We start from the raw sequence: 19,600 nt of genomic DNA, 5'->3' as shown, positions 1-19,600 counted from the left end.
ACTAAGTTATACTTTTGTAAGCTTTGAGGACTGTTTTAACTCAGTTTTGTTGTCTGCTTATCTTTGGCTGGTTCTGGCCATGCATGTGACGGGTCTTGAATTTTTATCAGTCCATAGTATCATGCTGCCTTCCCTGAAACATGCCAGAATTTTTTCCATATCTTTTTGTCTGGCTTTTAATTTTAAGCCAGTCATCAGGATGAGCACTGGGTCTTCTGGATGAGTTCACAATCTGAGCATGGTTCTGTACGGGAGATTAAATGACTGCCCTTGATATCAAGACTTGTTCTACCGCAGATAGAAAACAGGCAAGACAGGGGCGCCTGGCTGGCCCAGTTGGTTAAACATCTGATTCCCGATCTCAGCTCAGGTCTTGATCTCAGGGTCGTGAGTTCAAGACCGCATTTGGCTCCCATGCTGGGTGTGGAGCTTACTTAAAAAGAAAAAAAAAAAAAAAACCCGAAAAACAGACAACACCCCTGCCACCTCATTTTTGAACAGTAAATGTACTCTGTCCACGGGGATGATAAGTGCGTCACATGTGTGGGTGGGCCTCCTGATAGAGAAATGCTTGGTTTCAGAGGAGGCAATGTGGCATAAGGACTGAGCGCCCAGGCTCTGGAATCAGACACGTTTTTGCTTAGCCTCCCTAAACCAACCATGATACTTAACTTTGTAAACTCCAGTTTTCTCATCTGTAAAATAGAGATTATAATAACATGGGCTATTGAAACAATTTTTGTAAAGTTATAGCTAATATATGATAATCATTATGATGAATCTATCGTTGACAAAGGATGTGAACAGAGATAAGTAGGAAGGAAAAGAGAGTGATGTGTGTCCATGGTGGAGCTCTTGTATGTCTTAGAATTGTAGCCCATCCTTCAGAAGCCTGTCTAATTAATCTGTAATAGAACTGCTCCGTTTGCTTGATATTGCAACATCACATAGTTCTTTTAGCATTAATTGTACCACAGTATCAGAACTAGTAAGATTTAAGTTCTGTGACATTTTGTTTTCAAGATCTAAGCATAGTTACAGCATTTTTAAGGGAAAATTTTAAACTAGATTAGAGCCTGTTTTGTTGAGCAGAAGAACATCTGTAGAGGGCTACTCTCTTCACATCTGTGTCAATGGGAAGACCATTTTGGGGAGTCTGAAGAGCAGAGATCTGTTTGTAGAAGATTACGAGTGGTCTGAGTACTTCCTTCATAAATACTACCCAAACTGGCCTACTTTTCCTTTCTGGGAGTTCACGTCTAAGTGCTGATTTTTTTTTTTTTTTAAGATTTATTTATTTATTTGAGAGACAGAGAGAGAGAGAGAGAGAGAGAGAGAGCGCACGCGCCTAAGCATGGAGGGGAGGGGCAGAGGGAAAGGGAGAGGGAGAGAAAGTCCCAAGCAGACTCAGCACTGAGTGTGGAGCTGGATGTGAGGCTCCATCTCACCACCTCGAGGTCACAACCTTGAGATCAGGACCTGAGCCAAAACCAAGAGTCCCACGCTTAACCCACTTGCGCCACCTAGGCGCCCGGATTTTTTTTTTTTTTTTTTTTTTTTTTTTAAACAGTGCTTTCAAGCCCTTTCTGCCCTCAGACACCTCACTTCAGCTGTCATCCCGCTCAGGGTGCTTCCGTTCTGGTCAGTTTCCAGAACTGTGTGATATCTAATGAGCCTGCCTAGCCTAGTTGATGGGCAATCATATGCCTGTGTCAGTGTGAATGTGGGTGTGGTGAGAGTAGAGCAGAGATTGTCATCTGCTCTTGGTGGCCTCCCCATCTCCATGGGGACAGGGACACTTTTTTTTCCCCCCTCAGTGGGGGAACATAGGTTGAAAAATTCAGGCCTGACAAGCTTGTTGGTGATGAGCTCCTCCAGAAGGCAAGACAGGGCTGAGCTGTGGAGGGGAAGTTTTACTAGTGTCTGGCAGGCCTGCAGGTGGATCTGAAGCTGGAGGCCACATGGATAACAATAGAAGGTCTGCCTGAGCATCATTGCCCACCTGTTCGGAGTCTCCTTGGCTCAATAACAGCTCCCAGGTAAACTGCTGATGTAAGATCTTTGGACCACACCAGCTCCCTTTTCCCTGGTTTTCTACCCATCAGCTCAGAGCCCCGCTTTCCTGAAAGCTTTCTTCATCAGCGGGCACACAGCAATTCCTGGGAAGAATCTTTAAGACTTTCATGATTCTCCAAACCCATTAATCAACCGAAACAGTTTTCCCAGGTGCCAGTGATACATTTGTCTCCGTCTGGGAACAGAGAGGAAGTGTCTCCCTTTTGAGAACCTGTGCACGAAAAAATGTATCAGAATGCACTCATAATAGAAACACCGTTTCTTACAGAGGTAAAATAATTCTCAATCCAAAGGGATGGGAGGAAATGATCAGAGGCTAGCAGTCCTCTGCATTTGCTGGTGTGACACAGATCGGAGTGTAGGAAACTATGTCTTGCTCTGAGGAACGTGAAGAGAGGGAGTCTGGGTGGGGGGCTCCTTGGGCTTCCAGCCTCTGGCAGATTAACCCTCCGCAGCAAGGACTGCGAGGGAGAAACCTCGAAAGGAGAGCGCAGGGAATGCTAGCGGGCGCGGGGACAGGGAAGGGGGGAGCCGGGACTGCCGCGAGACCAAAACAGGGTGGGGCCCCGGGGGCTCCCTGGGGAAAGGCGCCCGCCCGGGTGGCCGGGGTGGAGGTGGCTTCGCGGGGCGGGGGAGGCAGGCCCGCGGGCTCGGGAGGAGGAAGGGGACGGGCGCCTCCCGCCCCCGGGGTTGCCTGCCAGCAGCCGCAGGGCGAGGCGACGGCGCCCGCTGGCGTCGCTTTCCCTCTCCCGGTCGGCCGGGGTTCAGGCCGGGCTGGGCGGGCCGGGCGGCGCTCGGGGCCGGGCTCCGCTTCCCCACTTTTCCTCCCTCCCTCCTCCTCCCGGGGCCGTCCCAGGCGGCCGAGCCAATGAGCGCCGAGAGGAGGGCAGCGGGAAGCGGAGCGCGCCCGGCCGCGGCCCTCCTACCGCGCCCGGGGCCGCAGCGCCAACGCCAAGTTTGCGCCCCGGGAGCTTGGGCGCGTCGCGGCCCCCCGGCCTGGTCGCTCCGTGCCCGCGAGGGAGGCGGCCGCGCGTGCTTGGGGCAGCCGTCCACGAGCACTCGGTCTGGAGGCCCGCGAGCGGGGTGGCGCGGGCTGGGGCCGGGGCAGCCGCCTCCCGAAGATGCAGGATGGCAGCAGAGCCGCCGTCCAGCCTCTCCTACCGCACCACGGGCTCCACCTGCCTGCACCCGCTCAGCGAGCTCCTGGGCATCCCGCTGGACCAGGTAACCGCGGGCGGCCTGGCCGCGGCTGGGGCGAGGGGCGCAGGGACCCTCCTCCCGAGCCCCTGCGGGAGTGCGGGCCGGGGGGCACATCTTAGCCACAACGCCCCCTCCCCCCCACCTCCCCAAAAGATTTTATAGCTACACGCACTCGACAGGTGGGCGTTTTTTCTAACTTGATGTTTTTGTTCTCTAAGTGTGGGGGAAAAAAAATTGGTATACCCTGCAAGACAGGTTCAAATGAACCTTTTTTTTTTCCTTTTTTGAGGTTTTGGGTTGCCTCGTTTCCTGTAACCAAGTTCTAAAGTATTGTGATAAGTGAATCAAGTGTTTTTTCCACCAGTGTCGTCGAGTCTTTATTATTTTTAATTTAGATATCTCTACTTAATATTGTGCTCGCTTCGGCAGCACATACACTGAAAAAATTGGAAAGATATCTCTACTTAAAAGATAAGGTTGATTAGTCTGTAGGCTGAAGCCTATAGCTTTGGAACAGAGACTTGGGTTTTCGACTTCGGCGGTGAAACTTGTCACATCAGGGGGTGGCAATGTTTTGTACCATGTGCTCTGTCCATCGGAAAGGGAGGAGTTGCACCAGGACCCTGTGGTTTGCCGAGGGGCTTTACTTGGTTCAGTGGTTTTATCCTTGAGGTCCCGGGCTCCTGAGTGAGTTCGGTTAGTGGGAGAAGAGAGGCACCGTGGAAGTTAGTTGGACTGTCCAGGAATTGTCTGCTACTATTAAAATAGAAAATGGCAGTAAAGAACAGTAATTCTTGGTAAGAAATCTGCTGGAGGGTTGAGGCTGTCTTACTCATTTTCCTGTCTCTTTAGGTGCTGGAAACTAGATCTGCTATGTATTTCATAGTGAGTCAATAAATACATGTTGATTTAAATGGAATGGGGAGTGCCGGAGGGGGGCCCATTGCATTCTCATTTGGTTTCATATTGAGTTTTGCTCCAGGTTTCTTCCTTTGCTTTTTACTAGTGATTTTTTTTTCTTTTCTTTGTTCTTCTTCTTCTCCCCCCCCCCCCCCCCCAAACGGGAGTATACCCGCTGCCCTCTCCACTCACATTCCTTCTGCAAGGAGGAAGTGAGAGCTGGCTCTTTGCCTTTTTCAGATACTGTTTACTGAGCCACTCCTTCTACCTGGCTCCCTCCAACGATCTGACCTCAACCGGGCCAGTTGCGTGCTCATCAGTTGCAAAATCCAGAAAGTTAACAAATTGGGAGAGGTATCAGATGCTAACTGGTGCTTCTGTCAATTACTCTTCAATTCCTAGTGAGGATGGGAGAGATCCAGGGACTTGGGTAAAGGCAGAGATACTAGCAAATTGTTTTGCTCTGAAACTACCTCAGCTCCCAGCTGAATTTCCTTAAGAGGAGTGTGTTTTGGACTTACCCCTTCAGCCCCAGCCCCACCCCCATCAGAATTTATTTTAATTGCATTTTCTGTTTTAAGTTATTTGGCATTGCTAGAGAGAGGAATCCAGAGAGGCTTTTTGTTTGGAAAGGGATAGTTAGGGGACCCCTGACAAGTTACAACTGGGAGGTGCTTGTATGATGTTCTTAAGTGCTTTTTAACTGCATCCACCCCATACCCAGTCTCCTGGATTTCTGTCGAAGGACCCTTGTTTTTAATTTATAAAAAAAAGAATAAAAGAGCCTTAAGGATGTGGAAGGCTGGGAGAAAGGGATTTCTGGGATAAACTGAAGGAGAAATGTGGGTGATGGGCAAGGAAGGAGCCCTTGTGATCTCTTAGATCTTTCGATGGCCCCAGCACCCTCCAGCAGGCTCACGTTCTGAGTGACTCTTGGTGGGAGAGGCGTGTATAGGGCAATGCCCCAGCTTGCTCATTTAAGGCCAGGGGAAAATCCCAAACCATAAATAATGTGGTTTGAGGCTAAATTGTGGCTTGGGAATTTGGAAGCTTGATGTGTTTTTCTCCCTCACACTTTCAAAGCCTTTTTAAGGTCTTGGAGGTCAGACTGGATCTGCTCTGCCAGCAAACTTCTTTTGTGACCCGCCGGCTGGTATTCAGCCTCGAAGAGCCCCAGTGTCCTCATGGGTAAAATCAGATCTACATTTTGGAGTTGAGAAATTTTGTGTAGATCTGAAACGCCCTACATCTGAAAGGTCCTTCATTCAGACAGGGTCCCAGCGGACAACAGAATTTAACTCAGTGGGTTGCAGTGAAGAAACTTTAATGAGCTACCTAGAGGCATGTGGGCAGCATTCAGGGGATGGTCAGGTACCAGAACCTGGATGCGGAAGGGGAGAGGTGAGGATGTCCTGTTGCCATCTCCCAGTGAGGGCTGAATCCGGTCCCTGCTGGGATGCAGGTGGGAAGCAGAAAGAGAACCTCAGCCCTTCTCTCCACCCTACAGCCCTTCTGTCTCTTGTCTGTTCCCCCTAGTGGTCAGACCCCGCCCATGGGTGGCTGGCCTGGGGTGCCCGGCCTGGGGTGCATCGGTGTGCAGGGGCTCCACCACCGGGACAGAATTTGGAAGAGAAAGGTAGAGCCAGACAAGGGCAATAGCACAGTCCTTAATAAATGTTTGCTTCTGTCCCATTAAAGAGTGAGTTATTGGGACCCTGGGTGGCTCAGTTGGTTAAGCGACTGCCTTCGGCTCAGGTCATGATCGTGGAGTCCCGGGATCGAGTCCCGCATCGGGCTCCCTGCTCAGCAGGGAGTCTGCTTCTCCCTCTGACCCTCTTCCCTCTCGTGCTCTCTATCTCTCATTCTCTCTCTCTCAAATAAATAAAATCTTTAAAAAAAAAAAAAGAGTGACTTGTTATTGGCCAGCAATTATGCTCAAAATGATAAAACACGTACTTCTGGTTACTCAAGTAGCTCTTCGAGTGTCACTGGGAGACATTGAATCTTTTCCCCCCATCTTAACATTTCATGCTTATATTCGTAATTTCTGAATTGAAGGCGCTTCTGAGAAATGTCTTTGGCTTCTGGGTGTCTCCGGGTGGAGTAGCTCATTATTTGCAAAAACTGAAATGTCCATTGAGCATTCTACTACGTGAGTGAAGAACTCTTTATTTTTCATTTGCTCTTTTCGTTTGTTCTGTGAACTCCTGGGGGAAGCTTGTGTGGGATTGTGAGGAAAAGTCTATGGTTTTAATTTCCAAGGACTTCACCAGTCTGACATCCTCCTAAAGATGTTACATGTAAAATCATTTTCTTTAATTAGAAACAAGGAGAGCACACAATTCAGATGCAGAGGGTAGGAAATGAATGATGGCAGAGGAACCTCCACAGGTGCCCCACAGATGAGTTTCTTGAAAGCTGCATTTCTAAAACACCAGTCTCTGTCTAGCAAGTATGATGCCCCCCGGCAACTGGTAGGATTATTCAGATAGAAAGCTTCACTTACGCAGGATAAATTAGGTAAGAACTTTTTCTTTCCCATTTAGAGTGAATCAGGGAGCAAAGGATAAGTGTTTTGCCTTATTTTTTAAGTCCTCTATCTGCTCATGCCCTTTCGACTTGGTTGTGGAGTGTGTCACGATCTGCCTTTCAACTAACCGTAGCTTTCAAAGTTTGCAAGACTGATGTAGCCACCGTGATGGACGGATATTGTTGACATTATTAATTTGCATGGTGTGTGGTCATATCTTAGAAGTTGTGAAAGCTCAGGAAGAAATGGTTTGCTGGCTTTAAGGAATTTCCAATTGAAATAGGGAGGGGTGCAGAGCTCGGTGCCAAGGCTGTTTTTACCCACCGGTACCGCAGACTTTTTTGTTTTTGCATGAAGTATCAATTCATTGTTGAATTAGGATTCCTTGTTTGGGTTTCATCCCCCCACCCCCCAACCTAATCGGAAAAAGGGGTAAGGGTAAACAGCTCAGGACATAGGAACTCGGGAAATGATTTTGAGATTAAAGCAGCAAAGGTTTAGGGGCGCCTGGGTGGCTCAGTCAGTTAAGCGTCTGCCTTCTGCTCTGGCCATGATCCCAGGGTCCTGGGATGGAGTCCCTGCATCCGACTGCTTGCTCAGCAGGGAGTCTGCTTCTCCCTCTCCCTGCTGAACAAGGAGCCCCCTGCTACTGTTACCCCTGCTCATGCTCTCTCTCTCTCTCTCTCTCCTCCTCTCTCAAATAAATAAATAAAATCTTAAAAAAAAAAAAACAACAGAAAAGGTTTAGGACAATTAATGTAAGCTTGTGTTACAGTTTAAAAGGCTGGGTGAATGAAGACCCGCTCTAAAGACCTGGCATTCTTGACTAATGGTGAGACCAGTAGTGAGTTTCCATTATTCCCCTGGGGCCTCTGACCACAAGGTTTCTTTCCTTGCCTGGAGCTTTTAGTCACTGGTTGATTCCCTTGCCCATTCTTGGAAAGCCCAACCTTCACGTCCCTTCTTACCTAAATCTTGCCCTTGGTTCAAAGCTCAGCTCACATTCCACACTCATTATTCGATCAATTAAATATTTATCTAATGCTCTTAGTGCCAGGTTCCCGGCCAGGTGGTAGAAATACAAGGATGAAAACAGTCCAGGTCCCTGTCCCGGAAGAGCTTCTGTACAAGAAGAGGAGACAAAGGACCCATGTAAGTCACAGGTGCTGTGCGTTCCCCAGCTTGTGCAGGGGCTAATGGAGGTTTGTAGATGGCGCCCTGGTGGAACCGAGAAAAGAAAGCCCCGGGGAAAGCCATGGGACGTGTTGGATTCCTGTAGAATTTGCTATTTACCTTTGACATGCCTTACATTTGACGCTTAGTAAGCATTACTTCCTGTTGTGAGTTAGCTTGCTGTGTTTATATGCTGAATTTCCAACTAATTTAGCATCTCCTCAATGTAGTGATTTTATCCCTTCTGTGTTCCAAGGAAATAGTAGGTACTCAATAAATATGTATCACTAGTAACAAGTGTGCCAATGATAATGATATGCATTATTAAACTTCAGCATATGGAAGCTTGTTTTTATTATTTATTTATTTTTAAAGATTTTATTTATTTATTTGACAGAGAGAGACACAGCGAGAGAGGGAACACAAGCAGGGGGAGTGAGAGAGGGAGAAGCAGACCTCCCGCCGAGCAGGGAGCCCGATGTGGGGCTCGATCCCAGGACCCCGGGATCATGACCTGAGCTGAAGGCAGACGCTTAATGACTGAGCCACCCAGGTGCCCCTGGAAGCTTGTTTTTAAAGCGGACAGCAGATCGGCTTTTGTGGGGGAAGGGTCCTTTGCCTAACCCACCCCATCCACTGATGCTGGCTCCAGGCTGTTCCCTTGGGCTTCTGACTTGATCAGTCTGCTCTGCACCTTGGGGCCATCCAGTTCATCCCAGCTTAGGATGGGTGTGGGCATATGGCGGGCCATAGAACATCAGCCCTGCAGAAAGCTCTGGTTTTCTTTTTTGGCCTCAGTAGTTCTGCAAAGTCAGGTCTGCTCTCCCCTTAATATCCCTTTCATTGCCTGATACTGGAAATGATTGGCTAGCAGGAGAAAAATAATTTGGTGAGACTGCAAACACATACTGAGTTTCTCCTGTGTTCCCTAAGAATTTTCTTGGGGTGTGTTGGGCTGTGATGATTCAAACAGGAATTAAATGGGGCCCATCCTCAAAAATCTTGTTGGGTGAGGCAGGGACAGATATGTCAACTGGTGTTAAATGCTACATGCTGTACCTGGACCAGCATCAGCCTGGACGCTAGTTAGAAGTGTACATTCTCTGCCGAGTCCCCCTATCTGCTGCTCTGTGGGCAGACACAGCCCTGGGTGGGTTAGTGAGCCCCCCGCAAAGTCTGAGAACCACTGCTGCACACAGCTAACTGGGATACAAATTGAGCATCGTGGAGGCAGAACGGAGGGAAAGATCTACTCTGCTTTGCGGGGGGGGGGGGGATGAGATGTGGTTGTCGGAGAGCGTCTCGCAGGTGAGGAAGGGCACAAATTGGGTCTTGCGGGACGAAGGAGACTTTTATCAGGCATGGTGGGCAGAAAGAACAGCACATACAGAGGTGTGGACGAGTGAAATTGTGCTTTGTTCTAGGAACTGAGAGCCCACTGAAGTGGGTGGTGGGCTGCTGTGTGCGGACTGTGGGATCTGGGTTGGGGAAGAGAGCCGAGGTCACGTCACGAGGAAGCCAAAGGGCTCTGGTGAGGTGTTTGCACTTTATGCTGCAGACCAGGGGTCTGCAAACCTTTTCTGTAAAGGGCCAGACAGTAGATATTTTTGGCTTTGTCACAGGTCCTGCAGCCTGTCACAACTCAACTCTGCTGCTGCATGAAATCGGCCATGGGTAATAAGTAAGTATTGACCACAGCTGTAGTCTCATGAAACTTCATTAATGGACACTTCTGAAATTTCAGTTCCATGTAATTTTTGGGGGGGGCTCTAGAAAATTATGTGTTTTTTTTTTTAAGATTTTACCCATCCATTTGACAGAGAAAGAGAGAGAGAGAGAGCGCACAAACTGGGGGAGCGGCAGGTAGAGGGAGAAGCACATTCCCCGCTGAGCAGGGAGCCTGACGTGGGGCTCCTTCTCAGGACCCTGGGGCCGTGACCTGAGCCGGCTTCACAGACTGAGCCCCCTGGGCATCCATTTATGTCTTTAAAAAAAATTTGTATTTAAATTCAAATTAGTTGACATATAGTATATCATTAGTTTCAGGAGTAGAATTTAGTGATCCATCAATTGCATATAACACTCCGTGCTCATCACATCAGAGTTTCAGAGAATTTTTAATGCGTCAGAAAATTTTTTCTTTTGATGGTTTTCAAACCCTTAATAATTTTTTTTTTTTTTTTTTTTTTTTAGCAGCAGGCAGGCCACACAAAAACAGGCAGTGGGGCTGGGTTTGGCCCGAGGTTTGGCTTTTGCAGACCCTTGCTAGAGATTCATTGTCTAACTTAGAGTTTGGTGCACGGACTATCATGAGAATCCACTGCCATGTGTCTTTCTGGGATCTGGCCCAAACTGGAGAATGCAAATGTCAGGGTGGAGGGGCTCCCCGGGTGATTCTCAGGCCAACTGAAGTGTAGGGCCACTGCTACCATCAAAGGGAAGGCCCTAAAGGGCTTAAGTCACGGAAAGATTTTCATTTTGTGACATTTTGTGAAGTGGTGCGGGACTCATGGCTGAAGGCTACAGGGATGGAGGGGGGCGGGGGTCTGAGGATGAGTGAGGGTGCAGGGTCGTCTTTATGGGGGAGTGGAGAAAGGGCTGCCCCGGGTCAATTTAATGCGCTGCTGAGCGTAACCAACCCCCTGAAAATGACCCATTTTTAGAGGCACAAGTTTGTGCCAAAACGTGATTTTTCTCTTTCGGCAGCTCCTTCTAGGAGCAAAAGCAAAACCGTTGGGCATTTGCAGAGAAGGTTGCTGGAAAGTTAAGAAGGACAGATGTTGGAAGATGCTGCTGAGTACTTGGAAGTGACGGGAGTGAGAAGGGAAACAAGCCAGAACTTGGAGGGATGCTGAGGAGCAGGTGTAGAGGAAGGGAGGGAAGGCAGAGAGCTGGGAGGGCGCTGGGGGTTTTTGGGTAGAGCAGTGGAGGTCAGCCGAGGCAGGGAGGTCTGCAGTGGGATGATGAGTCATGGAGGAGGAGGAAGTCAGGAGCGGCAAGTGGCTGCAAGTTGACAAGGGGAGCTTGGTGGCTGGGCACGAGGGTCGGGATGAATGGCAGGCTCCTGGGCAGGTAGGGGTGACCCCCCTGGGATCCCGGAGTCCTGATAAGCCTGTGACCGACCCTGAACACTGCGGTCTTTCCTGGGACTGCACACAAATGTGGTGCAACGTTCCCTGGTGGCTCAGTGGAGGTTGCTCTCGGGAGGTGGAGGGCAGCTTGCGGAGACGGTCTGAGAATGTCAAGCAGTAAGCTGTGTGGAGGGCAAGACTCTGAGGACTAAACTCCAAATTCCATAGGACAGGGCTGGTGGAGTTGGGGACTGTCCCTCGGGCTGGCCCTGCAGGAGAACGAGCAGTCTCCATTCTAAGGGACTCGGGGGGAGTCCAGGAGTTGGGTGGCCCCCCTGGAAAGTGCTGACCGGTGTCGCAGTCTGGCGGCTCAATTTGACAGTAATTGAAGGGAGGACGGAGTGAGTGTAGGCGTGACCCCATACTTCCTGGCATTTTAAGCAGAGGCCTAGTGGGTCCTGGAGCTTTAGCCCTCCTGTTGTGGGAACAAGAGGGGGTTCTTCACAACCTGGCCTTAGTTTACCTTTCTGGCTTAATGACACCAAAAGCTCTGTATATTGAGTGCTTGTGCTCTCAGGCGTCCAGTCGGCTGCTCTGTCCTAGGCTCCTAGGCACTGCCCTGCAGGCCACCCACCACTTACTTCGCCGTGCACCGTGCTGTCACCCCAGTGTGCTATTTATTTCCTGCACCTCAAATGCAGTATGCCTTTCGCCCCTGCCAGCTTCCTGCCCATACCCTTCCTTCTCTCCGAGCCTCGTCCTTCCCGGCTCTCATTTCCTCGCTCACCTCCTCCTGCTCTCTGTCACCCTGGCCCTGCTGTCTCTCTCCGCTCCAGGGCCAAATAGGTCCCTTTTTTTTTCTGTCTCTCCACAGCACTCTGCATACCACATTGTGGGTCTTACCTTAGGTCTTCGATATTTACTGGCCTTTCTGCCCTGCCTGACTCTGGGAGGCTCCTTTCAATAGCTACTTATTCAGCACCATATGCCAAATACTGGGTTAGAGTGGGGATACAGGGATTAGTGAGGGTCTGTGCCCCAGGCCTATCCGAGCATGGGGTAGTGGGGATTCCTGGGAGCTGCCGCTTGAGGAGGAGAAGGGGAATGTGCTGGGCTGGGGCCAGGTGGGATGGGCAGAAAATTCCAGGAAGAAGCAGCTGTTTGAGCAAATGTACTGAGTGAGACTTGACTGGAGAGAAGATGTACATTCTTTGTGGGCAGTGACTGAGGATGAATCTTTGTTGTCTTGGTGTGCTTAGTACACCTTAGGATTTTAATAAATGGCTGTTGAAGTGGAATTTTATTTACATTCTTGCATTGGAATGAAGGAGTAAATTAAGTTACACTTGGGAGCCAGTTAGTTTTACCAACTGGTTATGTCTGTATCTGGTTATTTGGAACCTGAAATTCAGTTGATAGGCCTGATTTCCTTTTTTTTTTTTTTTAAGACTTTATTTATTAGAGAGAGAGAGAGAGAGAGATCACGAGGAGGGGGGAAGGGTAGAGGGAGAAGCAGACTCCCCACGGAGCAGGGAGCCCGATGCGGGGCTCCATCCCAGGACCCTGGGATCATGACCTGAGCTGAAGGCAGATGCTTGACTGAGACACCCAAGCGCCCCGATAGGCCTGATTTCTGACGGAAAATTTAACAGAAGGCCCAGTTGCTGATAGTTGGAGGTCAGGCTTGGCTTGTTTAAATATAAAATTCTCTGTTCCCGTTTTTATTACATGGGGTTGATGTATGCATTGCTTGGAGTTATAAATGCAGATATTAATGTCAGTTTAGGGCCAGTTTTCTCAGATTTGTGTGAACGACCCGGGGAAGTCTCCTTTAGCAGCCTATGGTCAAGTCCCATGTATAAAAGATGCCGTATACCCAAGAACATCTAAGAGTCTTACAGCACGGCCTCTGAAAGATTTCTGAAAAAGATTCTGTCTCAGGAGATGCAATCTGGAAATATGTTTTGTAGCAGCGACTTGTAAAAGGAATTCAGAATGTGTAATTTAATAACAGTACTTGGTGGTGTGCTTTCCAGAAGCTTTCTATTTTTAGTAAGTCAACCCTTTCAGTAAACAAGATAAAGAGGAAACTTGCTGCAGTCTTATTAATGGCAATTTCTAGCGGTTTCACCAAGGATCAGTGTCATCAGTGGGAAAAGTAACTTCATGTAGTTTATACTGGTTGAAAATGTGCTTTACCGAAAGACCACCATCCCTTTGGGCTTACAAAATGTGACCACCTACCAACACGATGAACTCATTAACCCATTTGTAATGTGTTTTTTGGTTATCCAGAAGATGTGTCCTTGGTGAATCAGGTACTGACCCCCTTGTGATAGTGGGGCTCTGTGTGGTTAATCTTCTATGCGTTAGTAATATCAATCTGATTCAAAGGAGGGTTTGGAAAGTCCACAGCAGCATTAAAGCAATTTTAAGTGTTGAATTCAGATTTCTGCTCTGATAGTGCCGGGGATTTCCCAACCTTCCTATTAGAAATATTCCATTCTCAGGTGTATTTACCAAACAACAGCTCCGAGCTCAGGTTCTAGTCTCATTTGCAAAAGACCAGGGGTACCTTTGAATGGTTTTTGTTCAGGTGGTTCTAACTTCTTACTTCAAACAAGGAATGAAAATGAAAAAAGACCGTAGTCTGTCCCCCCCCCCACCCCCCCGCAGAGCCCCCTGTGCCACCTCCATCATCCAAAACAGCAGAGGTATTCAGCAGAAGGTTGCTAAGGCCTAGAGGAAGTTGCTAAATTCAGAAGTCATTTTGTGAAATTCCATGAAGTGGTTTAACTGTGAATGTCACCGAGTTAAAACTTATTCTTTTTTTCCCCCCGGCATTGTATTTTATTCTGTCTTTGTTTTTATTTAATTTTATTTATTTAAATCTTAAAAATTATTTTTAACTAATTAATTTTGTGCTTTTTATTTTGTGTCAGTACAGTAAAAAAAATTAGTTTTCTGACTAGGTAGTTGGTTGTATGCTTAGTATCAAAATCACCGAAAAGATATAATGAGGGGTCCCCCCCATTCCCCTTCTTTGCAGCTGCCTGGATCCCCTCCCTGCTGACCACGAGTGGCATGCTCTCAGAGGCAGGCTCTGCAGGCATGTGCACAAAATCTTTTTGTTTGTTTTTCTGATAATGTACAGCTCTTCCACTCCTTGCTTCTTTTTCTTTTTTAAACCTAACCATGGTCTCTTAGGGAGTGATTCGTATCCGTATAGACAGAGCTCTTGTGACATTTGACTTCCTTTCTGCCTTTTACTGAGAGTTCTGTTTCTGTGCTTCCAGAACAGCCTTGTCCCTTAGCCAAGGCTGACAGTGTTGGCAGCAGTGGTGGGTGAGGAGGTTGGGGAGGGGTCTTGCCACATTGGCACCGCCTCCTCTGTTCTCATTCCTAAGGACTATGGTATTAAACAGCAAAAATTCAACTGAGTGAATTTAAAGATCAAATTGGCTTTATTCAATCTTTCATGAATTGGGCAGCATCTCATCTAGCAACAGAAAGGAGCTCCGCCGAGCTGTGGAAAAGGAAAGATTTTTAAATGCAGAAACGGGGGTAGAAGAAGGAGATTATTAGCACAGAATGCACTGTTTCAGGCAAGGTCCCCTTCCTAAGGGGATCAGAAGGGTCTCTCGGGAGGGATTATCTCACTAGTGCTGACCAGGTAATTCCAAGTTGATTGGTTAAAGTTTACATTGCTAGGGAGTTGAAACTGCCATTAGGTTAGATATTCAGTCTTTGCTGATTGGGGCTTAGCACAGGTGACTCCAATTTGGGCCTGCTCTCTCTCTCCTTTTTAACAATGGAGAGCGCCGAGGGCCCCTTCCAACAGCTACATGTGGTGGGGAGAGAGATTGAGGTTTGTTTCCAGTTTCCCCTCAGATGGAGAGAAGTACACTCTGGCCTGGAGGCAGGAGAATATGAGAGATCCCCGCAGTCCTCGAGGCACGGGGGTGAAAATGGCTCTACCTCTAACCAGCCTGGCATCGGCTGCACTTCTCCAGACCTCTTGGTATGCCCATCTGCTGGAAACCTGTTTAGCCCTGAAAGTCTGTGATTGCTGCATCTTCAGTAGTACCAAGGAAGGCTTGGTTTTACATCACAAAGAAACACTTTCTGAGGGTAAAACCCACAAACCAAGGCTCTTTATTTTCCACTTTTTAGTGGATGTAGCTAAAAGGATTGTACGTATGTAATTTTACTTTCTTATTTCTGCAAATGAAATGTGTGTATTTTGGTGCACGTTGGCGGAAGTGAGTTAACCTTTGGAAATCATCTCTCTTCTCTCTGTTGGGGTGGAAGAAATTTTCTCTGCCCTTCACAGACCTTCTAGCTGGACTAAGAGTCAAATTGACATGAGACAGATTAACAGGAGAAAATCAGATTTAATAGTATGTACAAGGAATCCACACAAACATGGAAAATGCCAAAGACAGGCCACATGAAGCCTATATGACATCCTGAGCTAAGGAGACGGGTAGGGTCTGGAGATACACAGGGGAGGAAGACCATTAGCAGGAAGGTGAGGAGATGTTTGGGAAACAAACGTTGCCCTGGAATGCAAATGAATTTCTTAGGTAAAGAGGAGTCTCTGTTAATAGCTCTCTTCCTGGTACCAGCTGTCCTTTCCAATGTAAATTTAGGCAGTGGAGGGGGAGGTAAAGAGCTTTTCCTACACCTGCTGGGTTTTGATTGCTTTTAACTCAAAATAATCTTCATGCCAAAGTGGCCCATCTTGGGGCTTTGTCCTTGACCACCACACCCCCTTGTTAGAACAAGATCAGAATTTAGGAATTTGTGTGCTTTACCCTAGAAAAGAGATCATGTAAGGGAGAGCTGCTATTCCTTGTCCACTGGGCTGTTGAGCTGTTTGTCTTCCCTTCGCCATTCTTCTCCAAACAATACATTTCACTTGTCTGTAGATTCTTTAACAAAAGGGAAGCAAACGAACATTTATATGAAATTATATTCAGAGAGTCATCTTATACAAATGTGGAGGAAAGGACAAAATGATTTTTAAATTTTTTTAATGTAAAGCGCCTGTGATGTGGGAAACAAGGGCAAAAAAAAAAAAATACTACATTTCCTTACTACATATAACCCATTGGCAAGTCCTTGAAACAGGCAGAGTGACCTTCCTCTGGGAGCTCAGCTGCCTCGATGTTGACACTTTGCTAAAGGCAAAAGGCAATCTTAGCCCAACCCCCCAGGATCCTGTAAGTCTACTTTAACATGTAAAAATTCCTTTGGAAATTTCCTTTTCCTTTATCTCTTACCAGCCCCCCACCCCAAGATATGTGTTAGCAAGCATATGGCCCACTAATATACGGCTAGCCCCCTCATGGTCCTGGGAACCTTGTTTCCAAAATACCTTGGAGGTTTGTGCTACCCCTAACCCCCACCCGACTTGGAAGTATATAGAGTCGCCTGTCACAACCCCAGGGCAGCTCTTTCTGCCCACAGGTCCTGACCCTGTGCTTTAATGAAACCACCTTTTTGCACTGAAGATGTCTCAAGAATTCTTTCTTGACCCTTTGCTCTGGACTCCATTTCCGTATCACCTGGAGGTGGAGTTTACAAAGGGTATAGTAGTGGACTATCTCACATTTATTTTCATAACCTCAGCCTCATTGAGTTAACGTTTACCTCAGTTTTATAGTTAGCTTTACCAAGTTGCAAAACTTAATTTGACTTACGTGGTTTTTATCTTTCTACTGAAGTATTCGAGTGTCTTTAGACCTATCTTTATCTGATTGCCAGTTCTGTTATCTTAGTTTAAAAGAAGAGCAAAATGTGGTTGTAAACTAAAAATAATCATTTCATCAAGATTTAGGGTGGAGCTCAATTTCTTAATACTAATGAATAATGAATTATGAGTGTGCATCTTAGCTAGGTGGAATTGTAGAGAGAATTTGAAGGTAGGTAGTGAGCTATAAAACAATTTAGAAATTGACCACTTATGAGTTTGGTTTTTTTTTTTAAAGATTTTATTTATTTGAGAGAGCGCATCAGTGGGGGGTAGGGAGAGGAGGAGCCCGCTGAGCAGGGAGCCCAATGTGGTCCTCAATCCCCGGACCCTGAGATCATGACCTGAGCCGAAGGCAGATACCCAACCGACTGAGCCACCCAGGTGCCCCCACTTACGAGTTTTTATCAGAGCTGGAAAACCATATCTTGTGTACTTGGCAACCTTCAAACCTTTATTAGGTTCTGTGTGTCTAGCTTTGGTCCTCTGTTGCAAAGTTTCCAGAAGAATTGGAATGTTAGAAGAGAGTGACGAAAATGGTCATAAGAACAACTTAACTTCACAATTATGTGAAGACTGCTAAACAAAAGGAAATAACTTTGAGTAAAAAAAGTGACTAAGGTTAGCTAGGGCGCCTGGGTGGCTCAGTTGGTTGAGCGACTGCCTTCGGCTCAGGTCATGATCCTGGAGTCCCGGGATCGAGTCCCGCATCGGGCTCCCTGCTCAGCAGGGAGTCTGCTTCTCCCTCTGACCCTTCCCCCTCTTGTGCTCTCTCTTTCATTCTCTCTCTCAAATAAATAAATAAAATCTTAAAAAAAAAAAAGTGACTAAGGTTAGCAAAAGCCACAGAGCATGGAGGGGCCATCAGTGAAGGCCTTCATGCTGGTTAGGCAACTGTAGTTGGGATGGACCAGTAATACATCTCATCTCCCCAAAAAAGCCTTGAACATGGTTGCCTCAGAGCTCCTTTGTTGTGTTATTTTGTAATTAGCCCTCAGAAGCTCAAGTGAAAATACCAAGGGTGACAACAGTATTTTAGGAAATGACTTGCACATCTTTTAAAGATTGCCCTTTGCTTTATAATAGATGGATCACATTCTTTGGTAACATTTTTTTTTTTTTAACTTTTTGTTTTGGAGTAATTTTAGATTTATAGAAAAGTTGTAATGATAGTCCAGGGAGTCTTTCTATATGCCTCAGCCAGTTCTCCCCAGTGTCAGCGTCTTACATTACCATAGTACATTTGTCAAAACTAAAAAAATCAACATGAATATAGAACTATTCAATAAATTTCAGACTTTTCGAATTTCACCAATTTTTCCACTAATATGCTCTTTTTATTCCAGGATCCTGTACCTTGCAATTCACCCATTTTTTTTTTTTTTTAAAGTGTATAGTCCAAAATGTTTTTTAGTATCATCACAGTGTTGTGTACCCATTGTCACAATCTAATTTTGGAACATTTTTGTCCCACCTGCCCCAAAGAAATCCCCATATCATAGGCGGTTCCTACTTCTTTTCAAATCCTACCTGGCCTTGCCTCCTCCTGCACAGCCCCTGGCAACCACTAACCGACATTCTTTCTCTGCAAATGGACCTATCCTGGCTCTTCCTATAAATGGAGTCCTACAGTGTGTGTTTTTTTGTGATTGGTTTCTTTACTTTTCAAGGGTCTTTGGTGAGTTTTGATTGGGTGCTCGTGCTCTGTTGTATTTTAACTGTAGGGATATTTTGAGACCTGGATTTAAAGCACAATCCTTTTAAGCAAATTTGGGTTTCCTTCTGCCAGGGCACCTGGGAGCACTCCCAGTCTGGGCTCACTTAAGTTGCATTTTCTGCTTTGGATTTTTTTTTTGACTATACAGGGCATGTAAATTTAGGCCTCCAAACTCATTCTCAGGGGAGTCTTTGTACATTTTGTCTCTCCACCGAGAGTCATAGCCCATATAAAAACACATCCCACTGTCTTGGCTGTGGGAAGAGTGATGCTCCCTAGTGAGGGGTTGCCTTTCAGGAGTTTAAGAGCAGTCTGGTTTCAAGACATGACTTCACTGCATACACGGTCTCCAGCCCTTCCTCCCACCTCTCCTTTCTCAGCCAGCTTTGTCCCTGGTGCCGAAACTCTGCATTCTCTGGAGCACGTACTTGCGTAATGTCTCATTTCTGCTTTTTTTGCATTTCTGTTTTCTTGCATTTCTGGCTTCTGAGGAATTTTCTTACTTTCCTACCAGTTCAGCTGTGCATGAACATGATCAAGCATGTCAACATGAGCTCATGTTTAGCTTAATAAACATAGATGGTTTGCAGGTAGGAATATTTTCAGATGTGTATATATTTAAGAGTTCATATATACACATATTTCCTTTCACTGTCTGCTGAAAGGGTCCGCAGGGCGTGACAATCCATTAGCAGTGAGTAAACCTGTACCCAGATCTTGGCTTCTAATACCTTTCTCCAAGACAAAATAAAAAAACAAACAAAAAACAAAGCTCCTAGTGATGAAAATGTGTCACATTGACATAGGAGCCCATCAAAAGAGCTTGGAACGGGTACAGCTGGAAACATTTGAGCAACCAAGTAAAGAAGACTTATATTATAGAAGTATAAATTCTTGATCTATAATCTGTAGATTATAAGCCAAAGTATAAAGCAAACATCAGTGAGTTCAATCTGATATAAATAAATAACTGAATTAATACATGGGGGAAAATAGACAAATCTCCTTGCAGAAGAATTCCAAATAATGCTCTTCCCTTGGGGAGGGGGTAGTATAACTTTCCACTCCATGAGTGTGGGCCGTGCGTCGTGACTTCCTTCCAAAGAGGCTAGTATGGAAAGGGAAGGTGGGGGAGAGTAGTTGGACAGTGCAGGAACTTAATAAGCCTGACCTCAGCC

At 46.7% G+C, this 19,600-nt stretch overlaps 1 protein-coding gene across 7 annotated transcripts in view; it reads left to right on the top strand.

Annotated features, from left to right (window-relative positions):
• Nucleotides 1-3,014: 3,014 nt before the first annotated feature.
• MBOAT1 (membrane bound glycerophospholipid O-acyltransferase 1) overlaps nucleotides 3,015-19,600 on the top strand; it is a 140,942-nt gene continuing 124,356 nt past the window's right edge. For 5 of the 7 annotated variants that reach the window (XR_015768385.1, XR_015768384.1, XR_015768383.1 and 2 more), the window contains exon 1: nucleotides 3,098-3,300. Coding sequence is in view for 4 of the 7 variants with exons in the window: in XM_028107371.2 (XP_027963172.1) it covers nucleotides 3,205-3,300 (96 nt within the window). In the remaining 3 variants the exon portion in view is untranslated. Of the gene's footprint in view, nucleotides 3,301-19,600 lie in introns of all 7 variants that reach the window. The other 2 variants (XM_028107372.2, XM_028107369.2) reach the window with 1 other exon arrangement.

This window comes from Eumetopias jubatus, unplaced genomic scaffold (genome assembly GCF_037043125.1).
Source record: "Eumetopias jubatus isolate StellerSeaLion01/CBP00866 unplaced genomic scaffold, mEumJub1_p1.0 scaffold_6, whole genome shotgun sequence".
In the NCBI taxonomy this organism is placed as follows: Eukaryota; Metazoa; Chordata; class Mammalia; order Carnivora; family Otariidae; genus Eumetopias; species Eumetopias jubatus.
Note: the sequence above shows the minus strand (reverse complement) of the source record. Positions and strands in the feature narration are given on the sequence as shown.